This window comes from Paraphaeosphaeria sporulosa (genome assembly GCF_001642045.1).
Source record: "Paraphaeosphaeria sporulosa strain AP3s5-JAC2a unplaced genomic scaffold CC84scaffold_3, whole genome shotgun sequence".
NCBI lineage: Eukaryota > Fungi > Ascomycota > Dothideomycetes > Pleosporales > Didymosphaeriaceae > Paraphaeosphaeria > Paraphaeosphaeria sporulosa.
The window spans coordinates 954,522-969,185 of record NW_017253362.1 but is presented as its reverse complement, the minus strand read 5'-3'; the positions used below and the strand labels follow the sequence as shown (position 1 = coordinate 969,185).

At 53.3% G+C, this 14,664-nt stretch overlaps 5 protein-coding genes and 1 non-coding gene across 6 annotated transcripts; 3 read left to right on the top strand and 3 right to left on the bottom strand.

Annotated features, from left to right (window-relative positions):
- Positions 1-630: 630 nt before the first annotated feature.
- CC84DRAFT_1114418 (uncharacterized protein) lies at positions 631-2,669 on the top strand (the record flags this gene model as incomplete). Its single annotated transcript, XM_018175395.1, has 1 exon — positions 631-2,669. One exon carries the CDS (start codon positions 631-633, stop codon positions 2,347-2,349), a length of 1,719 nt encoding a protein of 572 aa, XP_018038532.1. The 3' UTR covers positions 2,350-2,669.
- Positions 2,670-3,566: 897 nt separating this feature from the next.
- Positions 3,567-4,669, top strand: CC84DRAFT_1214694 (S-adenosyl-L-methionine-dependent methyltransferase; the record flags this gene model as incomplete). Its single annotated transcript, XM_018182664.1, has 6 exons — positions 3,567-3,914; positions 3,967-3,977; positions 4,031-4,119; positions 4,181-4,440; positions 4,485-4,568; positions 4,631-4,669. The coding sequence occupies 6 exons, from the start codon at positions 3,567-3,569 to the stop codon at positions 4,667-4,669; spliced, it is 831 nt and encodes a 276-aa protein (XP_018038531.1).
- Positions 4,670-5,260: 591 nt separating this feature from the next.
- On the top strand, positions 5,261-6,721 carry CC84DRAFT_1203616 (uncharacterized protein; the record flags this gene model as incomplete). The annotated part of the gene is made up of 4 exons (XM_018181843.1): positions 5,261-6,061; positions 6,234-6,251; positions 6,281-6,389; positions 6,522-6,721. 4 exons carry the CDS (start codon positions 5,261-5,263, stop codon positions 6,719-6,721), a joined length of 1,128 nt encoding a protein of 375 aa, XP_018038530.1.
- Positions 6,722-7,470: 749 nt separating this feature from the next.
- On the bottom strand, positions 7,471-7,558 carry CC84DRAFT_t30. Its single transcript has one exon. It is a non-coding gene; the product is annotated as a tRNA-Arg (tRNA).
- A 1,340-nt stretch (positions 7,559-8,898) lies between these two features.
- CC84DRAFT_1162157 (betaine lipid synthase) lies at positions 8,899-12,396 on the bottom strand. Its single transcript, XM_018177923.1, has 8 exons — positions 11,746-12,396; positions 11,550-11,699; positions 11,482-11,504; positions 11,379-11,431; positions 10,880-11,334; positions 10,547-10,827; positions 9,308-10,501; positions 8,899-9,243 (listed from the first exon to the last, which is right to left on the bottom strand). Exons 1-8 carry the CDS (start codon positions 11,956-11,958, stop codon positions 9,117-9,119), a joined length of 2,496 nt encoding a protein of 831 aa, XP_018038529.1. The 5' UTR covers positions 11,959-12,396; the 3' UTR covers positions 8,899-9,116.
- A 256-nt stretch (positions 12,397-12,652) lies between these two features.
- On the bottom strand, positions 12,653-14,501 carry CC84DRAFT_1140643 (26S protease-like protein regulatory subunit 6A). The gene is made up of 4 exons (XM_018176294.1): positions 14,045-14,501; positions 13,553-13,968; positions 12,883-13,502; positions 12,653-12,823 (listed from the first exon to the last, which is right to left on the bottom strand). Exons 1-4 carry the CDS (start codon positions 14,356-14,358, stop codon positions 12,788-12,790), a joined length of 1,386 nt encoding a protein of 461 aa, XP_018038528.1. The 5' UTR covers positions 14,359-14,501; the 3' UTR covers positions 12,653-12,787.
- Between the last annotated feature and the right edge of the window lie 163 nt (positions 14,502-14,664).

Genomic DNA, 14,664 nt, shown 5'->3' with positions numbered 1-14,664 from the left:
GAGCAGCCGGCATGGGGCTAGCGGTGGTCGATGTAGGCCCACAGCTCGATAGGCGCTGAGAGGATAGAGGCGCGATGATCGGAACCAGGGTCCTGTGCCCTCCAGGTCAACATGGCGCACGACGACATCGCCGATCCCAGCCCGGCGACGTATCATGCATTCTGCCTCGTGCGGGATCATGGCCAGTCCATGCCCGCTGATGTCGATGACCCCTTCGACTCCCCGAGCGGAGCGCGGTGATACTTACGCTCCTTGACCCGCCTTTTGCTTTCAGCTGCGATACCTACCGCCCTGCGGAATTCATATACCGTCTTCACCTCGACTTCGTCCCTCGAATCGAGCTGTCGGGCCATCCCTGCGTCTGCTGCTGACGAAGCCTGGTCTGCGACGCTCACCACCACCACGTTTCCGCACCGTCACCGACCTTCAGACTACACCGAGTTGAGCTTTCAGGCTCCTCTGTCTCCCGACGAACCGCCTTCCTCGTCCGCTCGTTGCGCCCGCCCACATCTCGAAGCCCCTCGGATTACCCCGCGAACCGCGCCTTCCTGCCCACGCACACGATCAGCAGTTGCAATCGCGGATTGCACATGCAAACGGAAAGAGCTGACGTGCCGTGAAACCAACTGTATGAATTCACAACGTCGAAAAGAACTCTTCCTCGCCCGCGACGGAGATCAGACCCTCCAGCCACAACTACCCTCAAAAGCCTTGATGGTAGAGAATGTGGTGCCGCAGGAGTACTCGGAGAAGGCTGCTGTAGCGGCGCACGCTGATGCGCGAGAGCTCGTCCGCCTGGTCCAATGCCCACAGTGTTCGAAGCCCTACAGCGCTCCCGTGACGCTGCCATGCGGTCATACCGTCTGCCGCGGCTGCCTTCCTAACCCTGTCGCCCGCACAAATATCTCCTATCCGAACACGCCCGACCGACTCCTCGGCATATCCTGTCCGGTATCATCGTGCGAGGCCGAGCACGCCGCCGCCGAGTGCAGCGTAGATGTGACTCTGACAAAGATCATGGAGTTGATCAAGACTGAGGTCGCCAAGCATCTGCCACTGGTGGAACACATGTCTATACGTCTGCAAGAGGTGTTGAAATGGGATGATGCCCTATCAATGGAACAGGAGGAAAAGATGGAAGCAAAGGGAAGTTCGAGAGTGCTTCAAGGCGGCCAGCTGCTCTCCACTTTCATCATGGCTGAGATGGGTGATCTGCGCTATAGCTCCGAGGTTGAATACGAAACGCTGTCAGATACCCACGAATACCAGGACTTCAACAATGCATTGCTGGAGCGCCTGCGAGACGCCACGCAGAAAGAGCTTGATTGCCTTGTATGTTATAACATGATGCTGGACCCGACGACAACCTCGTGTGGTCACACCTTCTGCCGCCGCTGCCTCGTCCGTGTCATGGACCACAGCAGCATATGTCCTGTGTGCCGACGGGGTTTGCACATTCCTGCTTCGTTGCAGAACAAGCCCAGCAATGTTCTGCTCAATGCCCTTCTGAATACTCTCTGTTCGGATCTCGTCGAGGCCCGGACCAAGGCCGTCGAAGCGGAAGAGCAGAGCGCTGACGATGACCTCAATACTCCGCTTTTTGTGTGTACATTGTCTCTTCCGACGATGCCTACATTTCTCCACGTTTTCGAACCTCGGTATCGCTTGATGATGAGACGTTGTGCAGAAGGCAATAGACAATTTGGCATGGTCATGTACAATCGCAACTCTGCGCCACAAGGTGACCTAGGGCCTACACAATTTCTGGAGTATGGTACTCTTCTTGAAATTATCAATATTGAGGTCATGCGCGACGGACGGAGCTTCGTAGAAACACGGGGTGTCGGTCGCTTCAGGATCCGCAGGCACGGTCTGCTTGACGGATACCACATCGCTCGAGTCGAACGAGTAGAGGATCTCTCTCTGGCCGAAGAAGGTATCCTGGAGCAAAGTGAGACTACTGTTGCAAAGGATTTTGCAGCACGTCTTCAGCAGGAATATCCGCAAATGCCCCTCCCTTTGGACATCGCCGTGAACCAGCTCTCTACACAAGAGCTGCTGGATAATTGCATGGCCTTTGTTCGCCAGATGCGAGACGCCAGTGCCCCCTGGCTGAGCACACGCATTGTTCAAGTATACGGCGAACCACCCGAAGATCCGGCTCTTTTCCCCTATTGGTTCGCATCAGTCGTTCCCATTGCTGAGGAGGAAAAATATACATTGTTACGAACAACGCGTGTCCGCGAACGTCTAAAGATAGTGTTTTCGTGGATCAGGAGGATACGGGGTCAGAGATGGTACGTACTGCCCCCAAAAAAGTCAACAACAGTCGGCTTTAGAGACGCATGACTGCGTCATCAAGAGCCGCAAGAGGAAAAGACAGGGCGGCTAGGTGACACTGTATGCGTTGTACAAGGCTTGCAGCGCCAACATTCTGCAGACTGAAGCCACTGCCAGATATCTCGCACTAGCCGCCTAGGTTAGCCTCAACCGACCAGTCTACCCCGTGTCTTTACAAAACCATTGGACTAACGAGATCTCACCCCAGGCCATCCGGCAGCGCATGCAATATTCTCTGACTATTTATCCTCACCGTTGCGATTGCGTACCTCACGGATTCGTACCGCAACTCATAGAATGCTGTAGCTTTGCTGCACATTCCAGCTACCATTCCTTGTCGGCCATAAATCGATTTACCAATCCACGCCACCGCGCCAGCGAGCAGATGCATCTGGGGGAGTTCTTCTATGCCTACAATTTTTGTTGACACCTGCCGGTGTGCCCAGCATTTTCGGCATTGCGACTTCCATCTCGTTTTGATTCTGATTTTTTACATTTGCGGATTCGGAAAGGAAAAGACCATATGATTACCCCCTCTCAGGAGGACGAACGCTGCCAGGCGTGTCCATGTTATTTGCGCGATCCAGTTGCTAGACTGGCGCTTTGCCTTGATGAAGAATAGCGGTAAGGGTGTGGGAAGAGACCTCATTCAACTGTGCCTGGAATTTGCATGGGTGGAGTTGTTGGGGCTTGCATGCTGCGTTGACTGCAGAAATTTACGTAGCATAGAATTAGAGAGCTTGCTCTAATTCAGTTGACAATGGAAGAAGATTCGGTCAGGGTTGGCCGCACATGCTATATCGTAACGTCAAATTGTTTCCTGATATGACTTGCAGAATGTTTGGACGTGAAAGCGTCACTGGCATGGAGTTGCCTTGCCCAGAAACAGTATGGCTGGTTGCTCAGCACCCTCGGCTCGTTTTGACAATCACAATGGATGGGTCTCCTCTCCTCACGCCTGCACGCAATGGAAACCCTAAGACCCTGGTCTGGTTTTTTGCGATAATTTTAGGCAATGCCCATCACTGCTTGCGCCCAAGACTGCCTAGTGGCCTCTACCACAGCCCCTGGCGATGTCGCAATCGCGGCGATCAACACCACGAAACTCATGTCCCGAGATCCACATACCCCTCTTCCACCTGCCTTCTCAACCCAATCCCGTGATCATTGAAACCGCACATGATTCACAAGAACCGAGATATTACATCCACATCCCAGCCCGAGCAATGTCCCAAATCCACCCCCAAGCCACCCACGGCTTTCATGCCGCCACCTCCTACGACACCCACCGTCCAACATACCCCCCGCCCGCCATATCCGCCCTCCTCTCCAACATCCGCGTCGCCGGCGTTCCTGGCGCACGCCTCGTCGAGCTGGGCGCTGGCACCGGCAAGCTCACAAGCTTGCTTGCGGCAAGGGAAGAGCGGTTTGAGATTGTGGCTGGAGAGCCGCACGGGGAGATGAGAGGGGTATTAGAGGGGAAGGAGTTAGCGGGTGTGAGGGTGGTAGGGGATCGGGGGGAAGAGTTGGCGAGTGTGGAGGGCGGGTGGGCGGATGGGGTAGTTGTTGCGCAGGTTAGTGACGCTTGGTGAGGACAGGGGTTGAGAAAGGTGCTGATGCGCGTAGGCGTTTCATTGGTATGTTTTGGATGATGTGTTGTGTTTGGGTTGAGTTAAGTTGATCTGGGTAGGTTTGCGAAGATTGAGACGCTCAAAGAGATGAAAAGGGTCTTGAAGCCGAGTGGTGGGGGCTTGGGTATGGTTTGGAACGTGGATGATTGTGCGTTAGGACGCCCCTAATATACTTGCGCTGCGAGAAGAGGTGATGCTGATTGACGTAGTCAACGCGCCCATCGACCACACGCCATCCACACCCTACGAAGCGCGCCTCAAAGTTATCATTCGGAGTTTGCCGAACCCTATCAACTTGTACCGTGAGCTCAAGTGGAAGGACGTGCTTCGGCCGGAGCAGCAGCAGCTTTTTGAGTGGCCAATCAAAGAGGAGGAATTAGCGTATAACACTCGACTTTCTAGGGAGCATATCTGGGATCGATTTGCTACGATGTCGCAAATTTCAAGCTTAAAGGGTGGGGAACTACAGGTAAGAGATGGCTCTAGTAGATCAGGCTGTGCTGACTATGACAGGCAATGAAAGATCGTGTACTCGAGGCGTTGACGGGCGACGATGTGGATGAGGATGAAGAAGGGAACATAGGATGGCACGGTAGAGTATGTGCTGACTCGGAGCAAACATCCACTCTGATTCTTACTGCATCTACTAACTGTTGCAGACTGTGTGGTACTGGACGTTCCCCATCTCCGATCGGTGAGGTGGCTGGAGGTGTTGGGTTGGCGGTCATTGCGCTGTACGACCTCGAATGCGATAGAGTGTCCTGTAAACACTCAGGTGGAACTAGGTGCTGTGCTATTTCTGTACGTGTGCCTAAATACTAACCCAAAACATGAGTCATGGGCTACGTTCTCCAAGCAGTCTGGTCTTACAAGGTGTTGTGGTCTCCTTCCTAATACGAGCTCCTAGCGATGCAGTCAGCATTAAAGTCGAAAACGGGAATACAGGACCCTGTCACTACAACAGCGTTCAATATGAGCACTTGGATATAAGTATCGATTTATAGGCTTATCGGAGGCACAACAAACATTTTGCAGCATTTCGTGTAATTGTACAGCTCACATTAAGCTTTAAACAAAACAAGGATGCTGGGATCGATCATCAATCAAGACCAACACACCGCCACCAACAATGGATGTACCCGTCAACGTGTTATTCATTATGAGACGGTCCACAAACATGGACTTTAAAGAAGCCCAATACTATGCCAATGTGACGCACCGCGATCAGATTTCCTACATTCCCACGTCTATCGCATATATTATACACAACACAACAGAGCACCATCATTATGTACGCTACAGCGCAATTCTTCGCTGGCACCAAAGATGGCAAGAAGCCAGCCTTCCTAAACTATGCCACCGGAGAATCAAACCTGCTCCCCGCCGTAAAGAAAAAGATTCATCTCAACGACATCCGCACACTCACCATTCAACCCACTCTCCAATCACATGGTTTCCAAAGAACCGACTTTTCATCCTCCATACAAGAATCAACCTTCCTCAAGTCATCTCCAGCAGGCCCCTCATCAAGCGACGCAACATCCATTTATTACCACGAATGCGAATCCCTCATTCGTAGCCTTACTGGTGCCACAACCGTCCACGCCTTCCACCACCGCTACCGCCAGCAAAAAAGCTCGCCCACGGCAGACACTGAGAAGGTTAAAATATACACCACAACCCCCGTTCCAGACATCCACATCGACAACGACGCCTCGACCGCCCACGCACATCTCTCGCGCCTCCTCCCAGAGGCAGAAGTAGCCCGCTGGACCGCCCCCGGCCGCCACTGGGCCATTGTCAACGTCTGGCGTCCCCTCGCGCCCGTCCACCAAATGCCACTCGCGCTGCTCGATCCGAGCTCGACTCCGATCCATATGACGGGGCTTGCGGAGCCGGTCTACACGAGGGGGAATTATAAGACACATATTAGGGGGCTGAAGTGGCATCCTGAGTATAAATTTTACTATGCGAGTGCAATGGGTGAGGGGGAGGCGTTGTTGTTTGTAGACTTTGATAGTAGGAGGAGGTGGAGGTTAGGTGGAGTGGCGCATGGAGCGGTGCAGCTGGAAGGAGGGTCGGAGGGGAGAGTGTGTGTGCCGTTAAGGAGAAGCGTGGAGGTCAGGTGCTTGGCCTTGTATGATTAGATGGCTGGAAGATGTTTCTGTGCGCAGGCGAAGGTGTGGAATAGTGATAATTTTTTTTTAAAGAATATGGACTCGCACTTGTTTATACTCATAGAACTGAGTACTTCATGCATAGCTCCATCTACAGTATCCTGTAAGTCTGGAATAACGATTGAGTGGCAGGAAAACAAGAAAGATACGAGCGCATTAGAGCCTGTACGTTTACAACATGTGGCAGAAATGAAGGCCTATAGAAACCCACATAATGTAGCATGGCAGCAACATATAAAGAGTGAGCACTTCCGGATTTGACCCGTAGCTTCCCACACTGCCAACACCATCCGACTAGCCGAACTGTAGAAACTTTGGGGCGTCCCCCGGATTCGGTAACTTGTAAAGCCACACACTGTGATGACTCTGGTAGAATTCGGCTCGGATGACATATTCCGCGGCTGCTGGCTTCAGGTGGCTGGGGGACCATTGTGTTGCATAGGCGTCTCGAGCACGGGACCACACTCTCTGGAACATTTGATCGGTCTCGGCAAGAAGAGAACGTATGTTAGCTCCAAACATGTGGGTGCTATACATATGAGCGCCAGTGGGGTGGACAATGCATGGAAATGAAGATCAAAGTATAAGACAGACAAAGAAAAACATAGAAGATTGTATGTTACGGTTTGGTAATACAACACATTGCGCAGGAATAATCAACCTCGGAGAGTCAGGAAGATTCGTATGTAATAAACATTGTAACGTGTATATTTCTCGTGTATACTACCTTTGCCATTAGTACATCCTAGGAGATAAAATTTGGAGAAAGAATTAGGTCTGCATTGAATTCCCCCAAAACGTACGAAAAGACTTCTTTGTTCTAACCAATAAGATCTTTGAGGCTGTTAGAAACCCCTCGTTACAAAGAACACAGCTGGACCTCACGTACACGGCTTAAGCCTGCTCGTTCGCCGTACGATGTAACTGCTAATCTCCCTCATAACCGAATGGTGATCTTATTTGTTTAATGTTACTGGGATTCGTGCCCCAACGCCAAGAGAGACCTTAACCAGCACATAAAGAATACCCATAGGTCTACATTCCACTTTCTCCTAGCCATTTGCTGCCAATCGCCAAGAAATTACCTAGCCAAAAAAGTGCGCTCTCGTTGACTCGATCTTGCCTCGATCCGCATCCCGAAGCCAGCAAAGAGCTCAGAGAGCCCAATAAGATATCTCTGTGATTCCATTCCCGCTTGATTCTAGCCATTCGCCTCAAACTGCCAAGTTACCTCCTAAAGAAGAAAAAAGAAAAGCTTCCATTCGCACAAATTCGCTCCAATCTAGATAACGATCGGCCTAGAGACGAAAAAATAATCGTCTCGACACCTATGGGACTCGAACCCACAATCTTTGCCACGTTCCAAACGAGTAGCCGGAAAGCAACGCCTTACCATTAGGCCAAGGTGCCATTTATTTATATGAATTTTCGGAACAATATAATATATAATGGCTGAAATATAACTAAGAAGGGTCATTCGGGGGATTTCGGCTAAACAGCCAATGTGCGGGGTCAAGCAAATTTGCTACGCGCGACTAGTGCTGTAGAGAATCTCAACATGCGGCAATCACTCCGCAGAACCTAGTGGGGACTTGTCCAAATGTTTGAACACCAAGACCGGAACTTACATTATTTGGACGCCTGCATAAGGGCTTGCGCCATTTCAGATTGCCTGAAAGTCTTTCATACCTCAGTGGCCCCATAACCTTGCCCGTTGGGGCATGGGAAATTCTCTTTTCGTATTGCCTGGGCTCAGACTCAAGATACCACAGGGACTTTAGTCTACTCTAGAAAATCGGGGTGTGCTGTTCTACAAGACGTGAGCCGAGTACTTCTCGCCTCGTATGAAACCGAGTCAAGGTACCCAAGTAGACCTTTCATAGCACACCGAATCAGGAGGTCTCTTTCCTCAGAATCAGACAGGGTCTTTTCGCATTGCATTAATCGACTTCAACCCCCAAGGGTATGTAAAAGAATCAAGCGGATCCATGTATGTGTTATCTGGCTCAATGCCTTCGGGTTATCGCAAGCTTGCACGCGTTAAATTTATGGACCAGCATGCGTACTATACAGTTGACAACCATTAGAAGAATAGTAGGTCGTAGATTTGTGCTGGAAGCAGTGCACTTGGACGGCCGTCAAAATCCGATGCATGCGTTTTTGTGTAGGCGGACTTCTGGTAGCTTGAGTTACGTCTAGATCGGGCGCGATTGCATCGCATGGGAATTGTCACAATAACGTTACGTTGGCTCTGCCGTACCAGTACTGGCCCGGAAAAGTTCTCCATCAGAGGTATCATCAGACGATGTGTAACAGTCCCTGTTGAAGGCAGTAACGAAAGGGTCATCGTATGCGTGAGTGCCGACGCAGAGCCAGCGCAAGTGTTTCTGATACGTAAAGACCTCCTCAACACACATGAAAAGGGAGCGTCCACCACTGAATCAATATTCAAGATCACAATGAAGAAACGTCAGGTTCTGAAGAACAATGACAGGTCAGTTGCAGAGGCTTGGGCTGAGCATCAACGAGGAGGAAGAAGAGTACTTCAATACTTTGCACTACTGCACCAGGTCCAAGAATTGCTATCCGACTAGAAACCCTGGGGTCTTATTTGAGGTTCTCTTTAAACCAAAGGAAGCAGAGGCCGGTCTCTGGGAGCGAGGGCTTGTTAGCTTGGACGAGCGACCAGGGACTCAATGATGAGGTTTGTGTGAGCATTTGAACTCTGGACCTTGTTGCCTAAATCGATTCTTGTTCAAGGGTACATATCCCTGCCTCAATAGTCTCTATCGTCTACCACACATACTAAAGTGCTCTTTGACGCTTTCGTAACAAACCACAAAAACAGGAATAACAACGTATGGATCAAAGCATATGGTATCATCCCCAGCATCTTATCCCATCCCATCCCATCCCCTCTCGCCTCATCCCGTCTCATCCCCGAATCTCAAGAGCGGGTGTTCCGCACCTACCTAATCGCCGGCGCGCCGATTGTCAGCTCGCCCATCGAGTTCTTCCTCAAGTTCACCTTCGCGTCCTCGCGCTCGAGATTCACCTCCTTGGTGCATATCCACGTGCTGGCGTACATGTTCACCCTGCGTTCGTTAGCCTCATACCCTCTTTCCTCTAGTATCCGGCAGGGGGACAACGTAAACTCACCGATCAATACATGCCCCCGGCACCCTAACCGCAACCCTCTTACAGCTAAACCCACACTCCTCAAACGACCTCAAATACCACGGCTCTAGCCCCGCACTTCTTAACATAACGCGACCCTTGATCTTCAACGCGCGGTTCAGCGCGCGGATCTGCTTCCCCGCCTGCGTCCCTGTCGGCGGGAACCAATCCATGCTGTCCATGACGACAACGATGGTGAGCGTGCCGGGCCGCATGCGTGCAATCACCTCTGATATCTCGTCGGTGTGGATGCGCAGGCCGTTGAAAGCGGCGGGGCGGGAGAGTTTGACGTGCGATTTTGGTGAGAGGTAGGTCGGGTGGGAGGACGGCGTGTAGTGGCCGAGGAGGGTGAGAAGGTAGTAGTGGTTGGAAGTGCTCAGCAGGGTGGTGGTGACTACGGGCTCAAATGTGTTCAGTACGTATTCGTAGATGGCGTTGCCGCTATTTGTGCGCTCAGCTGTGGCGGTATCGAATTCGGCGCCCTTCTTGGAGTCGGCTTCGATGACGGCGCGCTGGGCGGGGGGCACGCCGAGGGCTTTCCAGAGCCACTTTTCGTTGGAAAAAACGGTCCAGGTGAGGAGCTTGCTGTGAATGAGGCCCTTCAGACTGCGGTTCCAGATTTCGCGCTGCTCGTTGAGGGTCTGGGCAGCGCAGAGCTTCTGCACGTCGGTGGTGAGGCCGAGGAGGCGGAAGAGCCAGCCGCAGAGGGCGATGGCGTTGCCGGAGCCGCCAGAGTAGTAGAGACCTTTGCTGGAGTCACTAGAGAAGACACTCGGTCCATTCTTGAGCCAGTACTGAAAAGCAGTGGAGCTCATATGCGGGCTAAGCTTCTTGATGAGAAGATCCCGGAAGTCCGGGTGCTTGCCCTCGCCGAAGAGCTTCCAGACATCGGGGTAGGGAAGCGCGGTGAAGGCAGCGACCTTGAGCTCGAGGAGGTGGTTTTGCGAGGGGTTCAGGTCGACGGCGTGGACCCGGCGGGGGGCCTCGAGGCAGAAAGATAGGATGTTATCGCCGGCAGAGGTAATCGCAAGGACGACATCGTCGGGGGTCACTTTGAGCAGGCGGGCGTCAGCGCGGTCATCTTCCCAGGTGAATGCATAGATGTACGAGTCGTTAAATCTGGTGTGCTTGGGTAGGCTCTCGTCGTAGTGTATTCGCCAGTGGTGGTTCTGGTACCTGCTTGCTGTCAGCATGGTAGGAGACTTCATGGAGCATGCTTACCAAGTAGCAGGGAGAGGAAGGCTAGACTGCAGATTCACAATGGCTGATTCGTAGGCCTTGGATCGGACTTCGACATCCGCAGGTGCGGGCCCAGTTCGAAGATCAAGAGCGGACAGGTAGGGTGATTCGGTCGCAGCAGCATCAATTTCAGCGAGCTTCGTGGTTGAGGCACCGCTGTCTTTCGAGCAACCGACCCAGATATAGTATGGCATTCGGACGCCAAAGAAATGGTTGCGAGCGTTGACGCTGAGGACGGTGCCGAAACGGTATTCGAGGTAGTCCTGACAACATTTAGTCTCGACGTCAACGTATAAGCTGTATGATGGTACCCACACGACGAGCAGCCTCAAGATTGACACGGTCGATCTCGAACCACGTCCGCCAGAAGACCCTAGAAATCCACATGCAGTGCCTGTTGATAGCTCCGCCAGTGTAATTCCTTCTGTTGAACTCCACTCTGCTCTGCACATAAAAGTCGACAACACCAACAATGCCGTTCGTGCTCAACAACGAAGAGATCGAGTCAATGACCGGGTAGAATTCTGGAATCATGGAGAGGGCGTAGCTCATGGTCACGAGCTCAGCACCACCAGCATCAGCGTTCTCATCGAGGTCTCGCATGATCTGGCCTTGTGAGATCATCGCCTTGCGCTGATAGGCTTGCGGCTCGTGCTCATGGAGGCGGAAGGTGCGGGCGTCCTGGCAGATGACTTTGACGTTCTTCCATCCAAGGCGGGTGAAGCGCTTGCGTGCCATGTCGCAGAGGCTGGGGGATAGGTCGACGACGTCTGGGAGCATCAGCATGGACTTCCCAACGGGGAAGATACCGTACAAACTGAGCGGAAGAATTCAGGGACAGATACGAATTTCCCCATCTGTTCGACACTATACAAGATCAGTTCGGTCCCGTTAGCCAGCGGCCTTCGTCTGCTCACTTGTGACCGGTCCCGCCGCCGATCTGTAGTGGTCAGTGCTGTAGGGGAACCGCCGGCGATGTACTCACGTCTACCCATACTGGTCTCTGAGAGATCAGTCCAGCTTCACAACGGTGCTTCAACTGCGCTGCCACCAAACCTAGCATATCCTCGCGACCTCTAAGTAATCGCGTACGCGTAGCATCGTAAACGTCCGCCTGGGCCTTGTAGAAGCTTTCCTACTTCGATTTAGCCATGATCATGCTCAGAAACCCGTCAACCTACCAAGGCATCCTGCTGGTCTCCGTTCTTATCTCCAGTATGCGGCTTCAAGAAGCACGCATACGCAAACTTTAAATATGCCTGGAAGGCACTCGCCTCGCCCTTGGGCTTGAACGCAATGGCAAAGGTAGCGAGCACAAAGACGCTCAGCACACCCACAGCCAGGACGACCAAGTTGAAGGGGTCCCTCGGGAGCAATGTTGAAAGGCCGAGCATAGCTGCGGCTACAAAAGTTCAGACGGAACCAGGAGAGCGCACGAGAAATCGAGGGACGCGTAGCCAGAGAAGAGACGAAAGTGACACGCGGATGCATTTGTTATATGGGAGGATGCCCACCAGTTCCGACCAGCGTTCCGACTTCGGTTCGTCATGCTGCCCCGCCACCTGATGCTGGGCCCCGCGCATACGGTAGACAAGTGATCTCGCTCGTCGAGGCGGTGTCTCAGCCAATTGAACGAGGCACATGCGGCGCTGGCCCGAACGCAGAGTTGCTGGATGCGAAATGGAGCGTTTCCAGCTCGCTTTCAGCGGCTATGCAGGGCCCAAGGGACCGAGAGTCTCTCCAGACGCCATTGTTGCGAGACAACGAAGCGGGCGCTTGGGCCTATCACGGGGCATTGCTTTTCCTCGTGGTAGGCTGAGGCTGGTGTTGAGGTCCTGGGGATGCGTTCGGGACATGTTCGTTGTTTAGACTGCAGCCAATCAGCAGCGCCACGAGCGAGGCGTGCAACAACGCAGGGTCTACATCTGATAATGAGCGGGTCGTGACCTGCATTAAGCCTTACAACCAGACCGTGGGAGTCGCACAGCCTGGTGCGCTGATCGCTCCGAGCCTCCAACAGCAGGCCAAGATCGGCCAGTGGACGTGTCGTAAGGCCATTAGGTACTGTGTGCATGCAGGAACACCTCTCACAAAACCCCACCAATGTGCACCGTCAGAAGCGATGCTAGACGTGGTCGTGATTGATTTCTACCTAATATTACAGGGCGGCCGCATACGCATGGAGCCCGCACTTGCAACGAGCTATCTATCCACCCAGCCCCACTACGCGTAGAAATTGACCGTGTCCTTCTTCTTGGCCTGGAGACGGTTAGCCATGGTGTCGAGTGCGGGGCTGGCGTGGGAGTGGTTCGGCTTACCTGTACTTCTGATATGGCGTCGACGTAATGCTCGTGGCTGATCTTCTGCTGTCCTAATCGGAGCGCAATCATGCCTGCCTCGACGCACACGGCCTTGAGCTGCGCACCACCGAACTCATCGGTACTGCGGGCCAGCTCAGGCCAATTGACGGCATCATCCACCGTCATTTTCCGCGAGTGAATGCGCAGAATCTGGGCTCGCGCCTCCTCGTTGGGGAGGGGGAACTCGATCTTCCTGTCCAGACGACCTGATCGGAGCAAGGCAGGATCAAGGACGTCGACACGGTTTGTGGCCGCGAGCACCTTCACACGGTCGTCGGATGCGAAACCGTCAAGCTGGTTCAGCAGCTCCAACATGGTTCGCTGCACTTCACGGTCTCCAGACTTCTCGGAATCGAAACGCTTCGTGCCGACAGCATCCAGCTCGTCGATGAAGATAATCGAGGGTGCTTTCTCCTTTGCAAGCGCAAAACAGTCGCGGACCAGCTTCGCACCGTCCCCTATGAACATCTGCACGAGTTGAGGACCGGCGAGCTTGAGGAAGGTGGCATCTGTCTGCGCAGCGCAAGCACGGGCGAGAAGGGTCTTGCCGGTACCGGGAGGTCCGTACATGAGCGCACCTGTAGAATGTCAGTGTGGTGCTCTCGTATGGTGGAGTGGGAATGCGTACCTTTGGGTGCCTTGATACCGATCTTTTTGAACCGCTCAGCCTCCTTCATCGGCCACACGACAGCCTCCACGAGCTCCTCAATCTGCTTGTCTAGACCACCAACGTCTGTGTACTTCTCCGTAGGCTTCTCGTCGACCTCCATAGCCTTCACTCTGCTGTCATACTCAGCGGGAAGCGTGTCCAGAACGAGGTATGAGTCCTTGTTCACACCAATCAGGTCACCTGGCTTGAGCTTCTCATGGTCGACGAGGCCGATGAGCGGGAGGAAGATGGTTTGCCGTGTCGATGTCTTGATGACGGCCGACTTGCCAACGCGGGTGGCGTCCAGGTCGATGTTTGCACCCTCCTCTGCCGCCTCCTCCGAGACATCGAGATCTAATATCTCGACGACGTTTCCGACGAGGTATGGAAGTTGTCTGCAATTAGTCAGCCATGTAAAACGCGGTAGAACCGTGTGCAAACGGCAAAGCCCATGGTGGCCGGTCGGCGTACCTGTTGTTCTCGATCTTCTCTAGGTTGTCCTTGATCTTCTCGTTCATGGACGCCTTCTCGTGGGACAACCGCTGGAACTCGCTCTTCATTATCCGCATATCGTTCTCCAGCAGCCGCTTCCGCGCGACAATGTCTCGTGTGGCCAGGTTGAGGATCTCGTCGTCCAGCACCTCCTCTTCCGGCTCCGCGTCTTTCATGTCGGCGTCGCCATCGGCCTTCTTGCCATCCTTGCCGTCGTCGCCGTCCTTCTTCTCGTCTTTCTTCTCCTCCTTCTGCTCGCGCTCGAGGTCATCGAGGTCCTCCAGTGTTGACATGGTGGCGGGGTGCGGCGGAGATTGATGCGGGGTGGAAGATAGTCGGAATACAGCAGTAGATATATGGAGGTGCTACAGGGAGCGTGGCGGGGGATGAGTCGCCGGTGCGGGGTGTAAAGGCGGTGTTGATGTTGAGCTCGGAGGCAGCTGCTGTATTACGAAGTGAAGCTGCCGGGATTCTTAGTAACGACCGGTCTTGGCAGTGATTGCCTCCGACCACAACAGCCAATGAGCATCAATCACCGCCGAACAGCGATTGTACTGTAGGTACAGGCGGCCGGAGGTTTCCCCTCGGGCGACGACTGT

Excerpts from the sequence above, each read along its gene's own strand:
- CC84DRAFT_1140643 (XM_018176294.1), bottom strand. The coding sequence starts at position 14,358 with ATGTCAACACTGGAGGACCTCGATGACCTCGAGCGCGAGCAGAAGGAG. Across the intron at positions 13,503-13,552 it reads CGGTATCAAGGCACCCAAAG|GTGCGCTCATGTACGGACCT; the intron begins GTACGCATTCCC and ends GACATTCTACAG. Across the intron at positions 12,824-12,882 it reads ACGCCATATCAGAAGTACAG|GCCAAGAAGAAGGACACGGT; the intron begins GTAAGCCGAACC and ends AACCGTCTCCAG.
- CC84DRAFT_1162157 (XM_018177923.1), bottom strand. The coding sequence starts at position 11,958 with ATGCTCGGCCTTTCAACATTGCTCCCGAGGGACCCCTTCAACTTGGTC. Across the intron at positions 10,502-10,546 it reads CTTCCTCTCCCTGCTACTTG|GTACCAGAACCACCACTGGC; the intron begins GTAAGCATGCTC and ends GACAGCAAGCAG. Across the intron at positions 9,244-9,307 it reads CCGGGGGCATGTATTGATCG|GGTGAACATGTACGCCAGCA; the intron begins GTGAGTTTACGT and ends TAACGAACGCAG.